At 47.4% G+C, this 12596-nt stretch overlaps 1 protein-coding gene and 1 long non-coding RNA gene across 2 annotated transcripts; one reads left to right on the top strand and one right to left on the bottom strand.

The window, feature by feature from the left end:
* Nucleotides 1-1874: 1874 nt before the first annotated feature.
* On the top strand, nucleotides 1875-2861 carry LOC123125969 (uncharacterized). Its single transcript, XR_006461524.1, has 2 exons — nucleotides 1875-2154; nucleotides 2583-2861. It is a non-coding gene; the product is annotated as an uncharacterized lncRNA (long non-coding RNA).
* Nucleotides 2862-3935: 1074 nt separating this feature from the next.
* Nucleotides 3936-7783, bottom strand: LOC123123464 (leucine aminopeptidase). Its single transcript, XM_044543980.1, has 4 exons — nucleotides 6725-7783; nucleotides 6139-6372; nucleotides 5696-6022; nucleotides 3936-4500 (listed from the first exon to the last, which is right to left on the bottom strand). Exons 1-4 carry the CDS (start codon nucleotides 7715-7717, stop codon nucleotides 4207-4209), a joined length of 1848 nt encoding a protein of 615 aa, XP_044399915.1. The 5' UTR covers nucleotides 7718-7783; the 3' UTR covers nucleotides 3936-4206.
* Between the last annotated feature and the right edge of the window lie 4813 nt (nucleotides 7784-12596).

Here is a 12596-nt window from a genome sequence, read left to right as displayed (position 1 = left end):
TCTCACTCTGAGAAACTTGTCGCAGATATTGCCCCTCACATGATTGTCAATCATCACCACTGGTCCAACCTGATCACCGAGGCTACGAGCAAGCTCCTTAGTGAGGAGGTAAAAAGGGATGCCCCTGAACTGTACCCACATCGGCACATGAGAAAAAATTACCGAAGCAGGATCAACTCCATTCTCCAGGCCGACGACCAAGAACGCATCACCCTTGATACTGCCACGCCCCCCCCTTGATGACATGCTGCCGGTCTCCATCTTCAGAGAACTCGAGGACAAATCTTCGCCCATCCGCTGCAACCAGTTCATGGTCACCCAGCTCTCCTCGCACCTTCCAAACCTTCTTCATGTGGTCGATCAATTGCCTGGAGTTCACCAACAGTACGGACAGGAACAGTCCGACCGCCAGGAAGCGTGCCTGCACTGCCTTCCGGGCCCCAGTCATGTTGATGACCAGGGTCTTCTTTGTCGGACCCTTCACAGCCATGGCCAGCTCCTTCCCCGGCCGCTGGACCATGGTGGATAGGGCGTGGTCGCCAAGCAGGCCGGCCGAGGAACCAGCAGCAGACCCCGACCCGACTGCACCACACGCCTCCACAACATCAGCCCCCGCCTCCTCCTCAAGACCCTTCATCTGGTGGACTTCCTTTGCAGCCATGAGGCAAAAGTACGAACACCTTGTGTGCCACAGAATAGCACAACACTGGATACGAGAGACTGGTGATGGATTATGCAGAACAAAGCCTCCTCTAAATAGTAGATCCTCCATGGCCATGTTAATACCTTCATTATGCACCGAATTCACAGGGAGTAATTCGGTGCATAATGAGGGGGATTAACAGCCCTTCCATCTCCTTTAGCAGAAACGGCCTCCATGAATTGTCCTGCCCTTCATGACCCTTAAAGCGGGAAGATTGCTCCGTTGATTGCCCACGTCCAGGATCAGGCGGCCCCTTTCTCTCATCATGAGGGGGATGGAAAATAGGAAAACTTGCTCTTACGATCTCCAAATGAACTCTCAAAGACGCGATTTGGGTCTTTAGGCACTCGACGGTCGCGGCGGTTTCTCTGAGGCGGCTTTTGATACTGGCTAAATACCTGGGATCTGGTTGGGTAGAATTGAAGGGGAGGGAAACAGGATTAGTTTTCGTGGAGACTCTGTTTTCAGGGCTACGCCATGGGCGGATCCTCGAGGAGAAGAGGAAATCGCCTGGGGTGGGTTTCGGGAGAGGAACAGGCGACATCTCTTAAGCATATTAGCCCCTTATTCCTTGCATTTTTGTCTATATCCTTCACCCTTTTCTCGATTTACGTTTATGGTTTTTCTTTTTACACTTTATTTTTTTCATAAATGTATGAAAATATATTCACGCATGTATTAAGTTTTTTTTAAAAAAAATACATGAATTTTGTAACACATGATATAGTTTTCGCATACATAAAAATTTGTTAAGTAGGCGATGAGGATTTCTTTTTATTTCACATGTATGAACCATATGTGTACATACACAGACCTTTTCTTTATTTTCTTTTTGTAAATACAATTATGGTTCTTTCAAAAGTACTTTTTATTTAAATCGAGGAAGTAAATGGGGTGTTCCATGGCCGGTTCATACAAGGTCCTTCAGTCGTCATTTCCTCGACTAAATCAGGAGGTCTCAAAAAATGGGAAGATGTAGCACAATATATGGTTGATTGTTTGAGTTGGGCCTTTTGCTGAAACCAAAGCTCGGTTTCTACTGGCCCTTATTGATTTTTTTTCTTATCTAGGGGGTGGCGATTTTCTTTGCTTCACAGATCGCGGCCGTCCACATCTCCTGGTCTGCATCGATGATTTCCATTCGTAATGTTTTTTTTTTGGCGGATCAGTGGTGAATTCGAGGGCTTCTACGCCCAAGGGCAGGATTGTACCAGGCCGCTGGAGACCCAGAGGCTGAGGCGATTGCGAGGCGCGACCTGAGACCCCAGGCGACGTCGAAGACGCACGCTCCGGCGATCTTTCAGCCGACTCAACCACCGGGATCTTCGGCCGTCCAGAGCAATACAAGCGCGGCGTTGGCGATGCTCCGATCGGCCACTGGGGTCGCGCTCCGGCGGCAGGCGCCGGCCCGTCGGTTCTCCGGCAGCAGCGGATGCAGCCGCACCACCAGGGTACGTACGTACGTAGGTACCTCTGCTTGTCCATGGGTAATTTGCGTATTCATATGTTTGGGATTGTAAGCCTGCGGTAGTATTTCCCTACCTTGGCTCGAGGCTCGACTAGTTGTGATTTTCAGCTTCCTTTTGACTGTAGTAACTTATTCAGCTACTCCGATTTATAGAGGAAGATGTCCTCCGATGGTACGGATTATGGATCCTGGACGGCTGATAACATCAAGAGAGCAATAGAATCTTTTTACGAAAACTGGCACTTACTACATACATCATCCTTATTTGATGCTTTTGCCATTTCCAACCTCTTCTCGTTGCTCATTTCTTCATAATTATTCCCCAACAAACTGTTCATAAATTCATTTATTTTCTGAATTGTTGCTGCGGTTTGCAACATATCTGATCTGTTGATGGTGGCTTTATTACAGGAGAGGGCCTGAGCTGCTGTTTGGCTGCATCGCCCTTACCATGATGGTCACATACAAGTACAATGTGACAGGGAAGGGAATACTGGGATACAGATTCGACGAGGCGAGGAAGGAGCAGGAGGCCAGGGAGCGGCGGGAGGAGGCGAGGAAGAACAAATATTGATATTTCTCTCTGCTAGCTGATCTCTTTGCACACACCCCCAAACATATGGGCCATAATATGGCAGTTATTACCCTGGGAACATCGGGAAGGCCAGGGTCACAAACTGCCTATCATAAGGCTTGCCAGCCGGAGCCCCTCTAGCTTACTCCCTCCGTCCGGAAATACTTGTCCTAGAAATGGTTGTATCTAGACTTATTTTAGTTATAGATACATCCATTTTCAACCATTTTAAGACAAGTATTTCCGGACGGAGGGAATATTTATTTTATTTTATTTTTTTGGTCAGCATGCTGGTAGCACATCATTTCAAACATCGAGAAGACTCCTTCACGCTCGGCCGCTGCAACGAGCGAAACCAATCCAGCGCAAGACTTCAGCCGACCAGATTTTCTATCAGGGCCCACCATGTGAGACTTTTGTGCGCGTACACATGCGAAGGCTGGGAGTCGGCCCCACCCCAAATCAACACTAATCGCCACCCCCTGATTTTCAGGGGGCCCGCTGCTAATTAATCCACCCCTAATTAATCCATGTAACTAAGTCACTTTCCAAATTAGGCCTGTCCGAAAACGAGCGCTGCAACACGCGCGCGCGAGATAGACACTCCCTTCAAACATAGCCAGCATTGCATAGAACACTTTCAGACTCCAACTCGTTGCAGTCATTGCATCGAGCATTTTCAGACATATAGTGTTGCATCAAGCATTTTCAGACGATTGAGATCCTTGCATAGCATGCAGCACAATAAGCTACTCCCTCCGATCCAAAAAAGAAACACAACACTTTTATTTGTACAAACCAGCACACAAAAACCATTTGCATAAACGGCCGCCATCTCTTCTCATCCAATCCAATCCCTCCCCTGCCGCTTTTGTTCTCCGATCTCTGTTACGATGGGTTTGAAATTCAATAACCTACTCCCACTCCTCGTGTTCAATCACCTCCATGACGCTCAATCCCCGTTGGGGCACTAGCTCGCAGTCGATAGAACCACGTCAACCACAGGTGCTCAACACACTACTGATAACATCCTCATTCCATAGCAAAGCACAGGCACATTGCTAGTCTAATATATACTCCCTCCGTTCGGAATTACTTGTCGCAGAAATAGATGTATCTAGACGTATTTTAGTTCTAGATACATCCATTTTCGAGACAAGTAATTCCGAACGAAGGGAGTATAAGCAAGATTTGACTTAAAAGACGATGATCATTAAGAGATCATAGCAGTATCAACACAGGATATTGTTATCAGGAGGCAGAGTTTCAAGTTCCTTACAGGGTCAGAATAAATTACGCACATGCAGTCTCACATAACACATCACGGAAGGAAGTTCAGTGTTTCATCCAAGGTCAGCTCTAGAGATAAATTTATGCGGAAGAAATGAGCGAGCAAACAGTCAATAGGCATCAAAGATGTTCTCTCTAGTTCAGGCTCGGTAAAATGTGGCTTCAACTCAACTAGCCATGCTTCAAAAGGATGCTCTCCGCGACGCCGCGGGCTATCGGGTGGTAGAACTCTTGGGCCTCCGAGAAGATCCTCTTGGCCAGCATCTTCTCTTCCTCCCCTGAGCACCGAGCCAGCGAGCTGTAGAGCGGGCGCAGGTACTTCATCCTCCCCACCTGCTTCAAGCATTTCTCCACCTCGTTGAAGTAACACCTGCAGCCCGTGGGGATCGCTAGCTGGAGGAATGCGACTTTGACCTCGTAGTCGCGGCTTTCTGACAGCTTGTACCGTTCATCAAGAGCAGTAACCTGGATAGAAACGACAAATGGCGATAAAAATCAGTTAATCTTAAGTCACTTATCAGTTATGTAACTTCTATCAATATTTGTTTGGAAGCCAAGCTCTTGTCCACAGAATGACTATATAACGGTATAGTATAACACTGAATACTTCGGTTTGCAGTAACTGAAAACCACATATAAATAAAACAATACTCTGAAAGATAGTAACGAATTCCCTAGCCTGAACACACCTGAAGGTCTCGGTACTTTCTAGATCTTGCTTTGTAGAGCTATCCATACTTTTTAATTAGATGCTCAAACGGGGGCTATGGACTCAATAAGTATTGAACCCAACATAGGCTTAAACACATGATCATGTGAATGTTCACATTGGGTACTGTGTAATCTATAAATGAAGTTTCCTAGCTAAAGAGGGTGGAACTTTACTACTCCCTCTGTGACTTGAAACAACTGCTTCAGTATCAATAAATTGAGAAACTATTACTCCCTCCGGTCTGAATTAATTGACGCAACCTGTGTACAATGTAAAATGGACATTGTATAGAGTCCACGTCATTTAATTCGGACCGGAGAGAGTATGTAGTTTTTCATGCTGCCACCCAACGATTCTATAATAGAAAGCCAAGTTTTCATCACATTCATAATAGACTAAATATATGATGAGTAAGGGACTTCTCCAAAGTACCCTCAGCATAACTGATATTCGAGATAGAAACTGCGTTGACAAGTCTACCCAACCCATTATAAATAAAACTAATAAGGAGAATCTGGTTCTAATATCATTCCAGAGTGAAGAAGACAAAGGAATATATGCTTCTTCCACTAATTTCAATGTATTTAAAATCTGATGCTAGTTTGATATCCCTTGATGAATCAAAAGACATGTGACTTGCTCTGGACAACTGTTCTCACACAGACAACTATCTTATTTATTTGGCATTCAGCAGGACTGCATGATTTGACAACAAATAGGTTATCTCTGGTCCCGAAGGAGGAACAATCTATTCTAACTGGTCATGTAACATACTATGACTTCTTCTTTACATAAGAAAATGCTTCAACAACTGACTTGGATGCATTTACTGTATATTGTCAAATTAACAAAGCATGTCTGATGGCGTTTTTCACTTTTATAAAGGAAGAGATAGACTATTCGAAACTGGATGAAGTATCAAAACAGAGTATTGCCAACAATTCAAACCTGTGATGCTTCAACATCTGTGGGTAAATTTTCCAAGTAAAGCTCCCATTCTTGTCCACTCCAGTCTGCCACCTCCTCTTCACTTGGAATTTTTCCAGACTTAAACTCTGCAGCTAAGACACAAATCTTCTTATAGGTAGCTGATTCTGGCTCCATGGCATCCGGAGGGAGACCAGTACCATTGATCCACTCATGAAGGTCAACTTGATTTTCAATCCCAGGTACATTGGCTCTCAGGAATTCAAGAAATGTCTCTGTATCTATCGATTGGAACTTGAAGTTGGCAATATACTTCTTGAGGAATTCATCGAATGCAGGTCGGCCAATCTAATACAATCAACAGGCAGAGCGCAGTACACAGTCACAGTTAGTCATCAAATTCTCACCGATTTCATCAGAGAATGGTACAAATAAGTGTAAACTAAATCTTGTGTTATACCCACCTGGCGTTCGATGCGCCAAAGGAACTGGAAGCCTTTCTCATAGGGCACTTCTGAGTAAACATCATCAGGATCAATCCCAGCCATCTTCGGCTTCAGTTTGGTAAACTCCATGTTATCCTTAAACCTCTCCATCATTCTGTTCAACCCTCTCCATCCAATTCCGCTGTTTAAGGCCGCCCGCTCCTCACCTTGAACCACCTCGACAATCCTCCTCTCAGCATATGTTGTGAAACCCTGTATGCGGAAAAGATATTACCGTGACAGTTCTAGTTGAATGTGTGAACCTCACTCACAACAGTTGGAAAAAGCAGATGTGAATCAACTATACAATGAGACCTGGTTGAAGAAAATTGTAACGCATTTGATTGAGATTCTAGTTAAAATTAAATTGCTTGCTTGAAAGGATTTTACAAACACACAACAGTACAAAATCTACCTCATGCAAATGCAGATGGATAAGTTAACTATCAGTAGCTACAATACAAATCTGCCCCCTCAATTAGACAACAACAGGTGTTTTGGTAAATTCGAATTCCATTTGCATATAAGATAAAAAAACAAGCACACATGAGGACAAAAGGATCACCTCATTTAGCCAGAAGTCCTCGTTGGTTTTGTTGGTGATGAGGTTTCCAGTCCAACTATGCGCGAGCTCATGGGCCACCACCTGCGCCCCTGCGGCGTCCCCTTTGATGACCGTGGGCGTGAGGAACACCATCCTGGGGTTCTCCATGCCGCCGTAGGGGAAACTGGGCGGCAGCACCAGCAGATCGAACCTCTCCCACTCATAGGGCCCAAAGAGCGACTCCCCGACCTTGACCATGTCCTCGACCCCGGCGAACTCCCGGGCGGCGTCGTCGAGGAGCGTGTCCCCGCCCTCGGCGTAGACCCGCGTCCTCGGGCCGAGGTCCCGGGAGCCGATCCCGCCGGCGGCGAAGGCGAAGAGGTAGGGCGGCACGCACTGCGCCATCTCGAACTCCTCGACGATGCGGCCGGGCGCGCACCATAGCGCGTCGTCGCAGGCGCCGCGGTGGTCGGAGGGGACGGGGTCGCGGCGCGCGACGTGGCGCGCGGCGGCGACGGCGGAGAGCTGCGCGGGGACGTTGAGGAGGAGCGAGTAGGTGATGCGCGCGGCGGGGGTGTCGTGGCAGGGGAAGACGGAGCGGGCGTGGATGGACTGGCACTGGGAGAAGACGAAGGGGAGGCCCGAGGCGGTCTGCGGCGGGGCGAGCCACTGCAGCGCGGAGGCGGCCGGGGAGGTGGAGAAGGTGAGGAGGAAGGAGGCAGTGTCGGGGGGCAGGGCGAGCGTGAGCGCGGTGCCCAGGACCGGGTCGGCGTCGGCGGCGAGGGAGAAGGGGATGGGGAAGGGGGCCGCGTCGGGGGCGGGGGCGGTGGCGGCGGAGTGGACGGCGAGGGCGCGCGTGTCGAGGAGCAGGTCCCCGGTGTGCGGCGCCGAGAGGGTGACGAGCGCGGAGGCGTGGATGGTGGAGGCGGCGAAGTCGAGGTAGAAGGCGAGCGCGGCGTGGGCGGTCACCGGGTGCGCGCCGTCGGTGTAGGAGTGCGGATCCACCGGCGCCATGGCGAGCTCGGAGGGGGGTGGGGAATGGGGACTGGGGAGGGTTTGGCTGGCCTTTCCGGCTGGGTCGGGGTTGGGTCTGGTCGAGCCGGGGGAACGAAACGAAAGTCTCCGTGCTTTTGCTGCGAAACCGGGGGAACGAAACGAAAGGGTGGCTCCTCCTGCGTGAGTTGCTTCCGATCACGAGTGAGTCACTCGATCGGTCGCTCCAACCCAAAAGATGGGGTGCAACTTGCAGGGTCTCTTTGATTGGAATGATTAATGACATCATGGTGCAACTTGCCGGTGTAGGAAATTCCAGGTTGTAAACCAAAGGGTTATAATACTTTTAGTACTCCCTCGGTCCTTTTTACTTCAAATTTTATAAAAGAAATATCAAACATCTACAATACGAAATCAATACCATTAGATACGTCATGATATTATTAATTTTCATACTGTATAACTTTAGTATAGTATAGATGTTGATATTTTTTCATATAAATAAATATGATCAAACATTATAAAGTTTGATTTAAAAAAATCTTATATGCGGAGTAAAAAGGACCGAAGGGAGTATTATATGATGGTACTACTCTTAAAATAAATGGTGATGAATGAGAACATGGCTGCAACTTGTTTAAGATAATGTTAGGTACTACTCTACTAAGCTTTTGTTGGTTTTGGAATGATTAAGCAATCGCAACCGCAACCGCAACCGAGCAGTAGGCACAATATATATATATATATATATATATATATATATATATATATATATATATATATATATATATATATATATATCCTATTTAAAATGAATGTAAGAATATGTGGTCTATCTCATCCTTGACCTTACATACTTTCCCCCTGTCTCTCTTGGTTTTGGTTTTTTTTTCCTTCATATATCTGGGTTTTTTTTAAATCGCATTAACTGTCAAACCTTTTGTTGACTTACCAAATAATATTATGGTTTCTTTAGTAAGCCAATAAGTCCTTATCAAATAAGTGTTTACCAAAGAATCTAAAATTTTATTTAGATATGAGCACGATTTGTTTAACAATTATTTATACAATCACATTATATGGGCAGATAATCACAGGTAGCATACTAGAATATTTATGCCCGTTGCAACACATGTACAATCATCTAGTCTATCTAAAAAATGAAAGAGTGTGTGTGCATGACATGCTAAAATCACGGACACATGTGAATCAACCTCTGGTTGGATGGTTAGGAAGACAATGGTATTCTAAGCCCACCAGAGTTCAAGTCCTAGACTTGACATTGGTGCTCGCATTTTTCTGGAATTAATTTAGGCCTTCCAACGATGCACGTTTAATTGGAGGAGACGTTCACGTCGAGTACGAAGGCGTATGTGGCGACTGTTGGTAATCGTAGCATAATTTTAAAATTTTCCTACGCTCACCAAGATCCATCTATGGAGTATACTAGCAACGAGGGGAAAGGAGTGCAGCTACATACCCTTGTAGATCGCGAGCGGAAGCGTTCCAATGAACGTGGATGACGGAGTCGTACTCGCCGTGATTCAAATCACCGATGACCGAGTGCCGAACGGACGGCACCTCCGCGTTCAACAAACGTACGGTGCAGCGACGTCTCCTCCTTCTTGATCCAGCAAGGGGGAAGGAGAGGTTGATGGAGATCCAGCAGCACGACGGCGTGGTGGTGGATGTAGCGGGTCTCGGCAGGGCTTCGCCGAGCTTCTGCGAGAGGGAGAGGTGTAGCAGGGGAGGAGGGAGGCGCCCAAGGCTGTAATGCTACTGCCCTCCCTCCCCCCCTTTATATAGCCCCCCTGGGAGGGGGGGCGCCGGCCAAGTCCCATCTGGATGGGGGGGGGCGGCGGCCAGGGGGGATACTTGCCCCCCAAGGCAAGTGGGGCGCCCCCCCACCCTAGGGTTTCTAACCCTAGGCGCAGGGGGGAGGCCCATGGGGGGCGCCCCAGCCCACTAAGGGCTGGTTGCCCTCCCACTTCAGCCCATGGGGCCCTCCGGGATAGGTGGCCCCACCCGGTGGACCCCCGGGACCCTTCCGGTGGTCCCGGTACAATACCGATAACCCCCGAAACTTTCCCGGTGGCCGAAACTTGACTTCCTATATATAATTCTTCACCTCCGGACCATTCCGGAACTCCTCGTGACGTCCGGGATCTCATCCGGGACTCCGAACAACTTTCGGGTTTCCGCATACTCATATCTCTACAACCCTAGCGTCACCGAACCTTAAGTGTGTAGACCCTACGGGTTCGGGAGACATGCAGACATGACCGAGACGCCTCTCCGGTCAATAACCAACAGCGGGATCTGGATACCCATGTTGGCTCCCACATGTTCCACGATGATCTCATCGGATGAACCACGATGTCGAGGATTCAATCAATCCCGTATACAATTCCCTTTGTCAATCGGTATGTTACTTGCCCGAGATTCGATCGTCGGTATCCCAATACCTTGTTCAATCTCGTTACCGGCAAGTCTCTTTACTCGTACCGCAATGCATGATCCCGTGACTAACGCCTTAGTCACATTGAGCTCATTATGATGATGCATTACCGAGTGGGCCCAGAGATACCTCTCCGTCACACGGAGTGACAAATCCCAGTCTCGATCCGTGCCAACCCAACAGACACTTTCAGAGATACCCGTAGTGTACCTTTATAGTCACCCAGTTACGTTGTGACGTTTGGTGCACCCAAAGCACTCCTACGGTATCCGGGAGTTGCACGATCTCATGGTCTAAGGAAAAGATACTTGACATTGGAAAAGCTCTAGCAAACGAAACTACACGATCTTTTATGCTATGCTTAGGATTGGGTCTTGTCCATCACATCATTCTCCTAATGATGTGATCCCGTTATCAATGACATCCAATGTCCATAGTCAGGAAACCATGACTATCTGTTGATCAACGAGCTAGTCAACTAGAGGCTTACTAGGGACACGTTGTGGTCTATGTATTCACACATGTATTACGATTTCCGGATAACACAATTATAGCATGAACAATAGACAATTATCATGAACAAAGAAATATAATAATAACCATTTATTATTGCCTCTAGGGCATATTTCCAACAGTCTCCCACTTGCACTAGAGTCAATAATCTAGTTACATTGTGATGAATCGAACACCCATTGCGTCCTGGTGTTGATCATGTTTTGCCCTAGGGAGAGGTTTAGTCAACGGATCTGCTACATTCAGGTCCGTATGTACTTTACAAATATCTATGTCTCCATTTTGAACACTTTCACGAATGGAGTTGAAGCGACGCTTGATATGCCTGGTCTTCCTGTGAAACCTGGGCTCCTTCGCAAGGGCAATAGCTCCAGTGTTGTCACAGAAGAGAGTCATCGGGCCCGACGCATTGGGAATCACCCCTAGGTCGGTAATGAACTCCTTCATCCAGACTGCTTCCTGTGCTGCCTCCGAGGCTGCCATGTACTCCGCTTCACATGTAGATCCCGCCACGACGCTTTGCTTGCAACTGCACCAGCTTACTGCTCCTCCATTCAAAATATACACGTATCCGGTTTGTGACTTCGAGTCATCCAGATCTGTGTCGAAGCTAGCGTCGACGTAACCCTTTACGACGAGCTCTTCGTCACCTCCATAAACGAGAAACATATCCTTAGTCCTCTTCAGGTACTTCAGGATATTCTTGACCGCTGTCCAGTGTTCCATGCCGGGATTACTTTGGTACCTTCCTACCAAACTTACGGCAAGGTTTACATCAGGTCTGGTACACAGCATGGCATACATAATAGACCCTATGGCCGAGGCATAGGGGATGACACTCATCTTTTCTCTATCTTCTGCCGTGGTCGGGCATTGAGCCGTGCTCAATTGCACACCTTGCAATACAGGCAAGAACCCCTTCTTGGACTGATCCATATTGAACTTCTTCAATATCTTGTCAAGGTATGTACTCTGTGAAAGACCAATGAGGCGTCTTGATCTATCTCTATAGATCTTGATGCCTAATATATAAGCAGCTTCTCCAAGGTCCTTCATTGAAAAACACTTATTCAAATAGGCCTTTATACTTTCCAAGAATTCTATATCATTTCCCATCAATAGTATGTCATCCACATATAATATGAGAAATGCTACAGAGCTCCCACTCACTTTCTTGTAAACACAGGCTTCTCCATAAGTCTGTGTAAACCCAAACGCTTTGATCATCTCATCAAAGCGAATGTTCCAACTCCGAGATGCTTGCACCAGCCCATAGATTGAGCGCTGGAGCTTGCATACTTTGTTAGCATTCTTAGGATCGACAAAACCTTCCGGCTGCATCATATACAACTCTTCCTTAAGGAAGCCGTTAAGGAATGCCGTTTTGACGTCCATCTGCCATATCTCATAATCATAGTATGCGGCAATTGCTAACATGATTCGGACGGACTTCAGCTTCGCTACGGGTGAGAAAGTCTCATCGTAGTCAACCCCTTGAACTTGTCGATAACCCTTAGCGACAAGTCGAGCTTTGTAGATGGTCACATTACCATCCGCGTCTGTCTTCTTCTTAAAGATCCATTTATTTTCTATGGCTCGCCGATCATCGGGCAAGTCAGTCAAAGTCCATACTTCGTTTTCATACATGGATCCTATCTCGGATTTCATGGCTTCTAGCCATTTGTCGGAATCCGGGCCCGCCATCGCTTCTTCATAGTTCGAAGGTTCACCGTTGTCTAACAACATGATTTCCAGGACAGGGTTGCCGTACCACTCTGGTGCGGAACGTGTCCTTGTGGACCTACGAAGTTCAGTAGTAACTTGATCCGAAGCTTCATGATCATCATCATTAACTTCCTCCCCAGTCGGTGTAGGCACCACAGGAACATTTTCCCGCGCTGCGCTACTTTCCGGTACGGAAGGGGTGAC

This window comes from Triticum aestivum, chromosome 5D, assembly GCF_018294505.1.
Source record: "Triticum aestivum cultivar Chinese Spring chromosome 5D, IWGSC CS RefSeq v2.1, whole genome shotgun sequence".
Classification (NCBI taxonomy): domain Eukaryota; kingdom Viridiplantae; phylum Streptophyta; class Magnoliopsida; order Poales; family Poaceae; genus Triticum; species Triticum aestivum.
The sequence above is the reverse complement of the archived record's forward strand: the minus strand, read 5'-3'. Positions and strand labels throughout refer to the sequence as shown.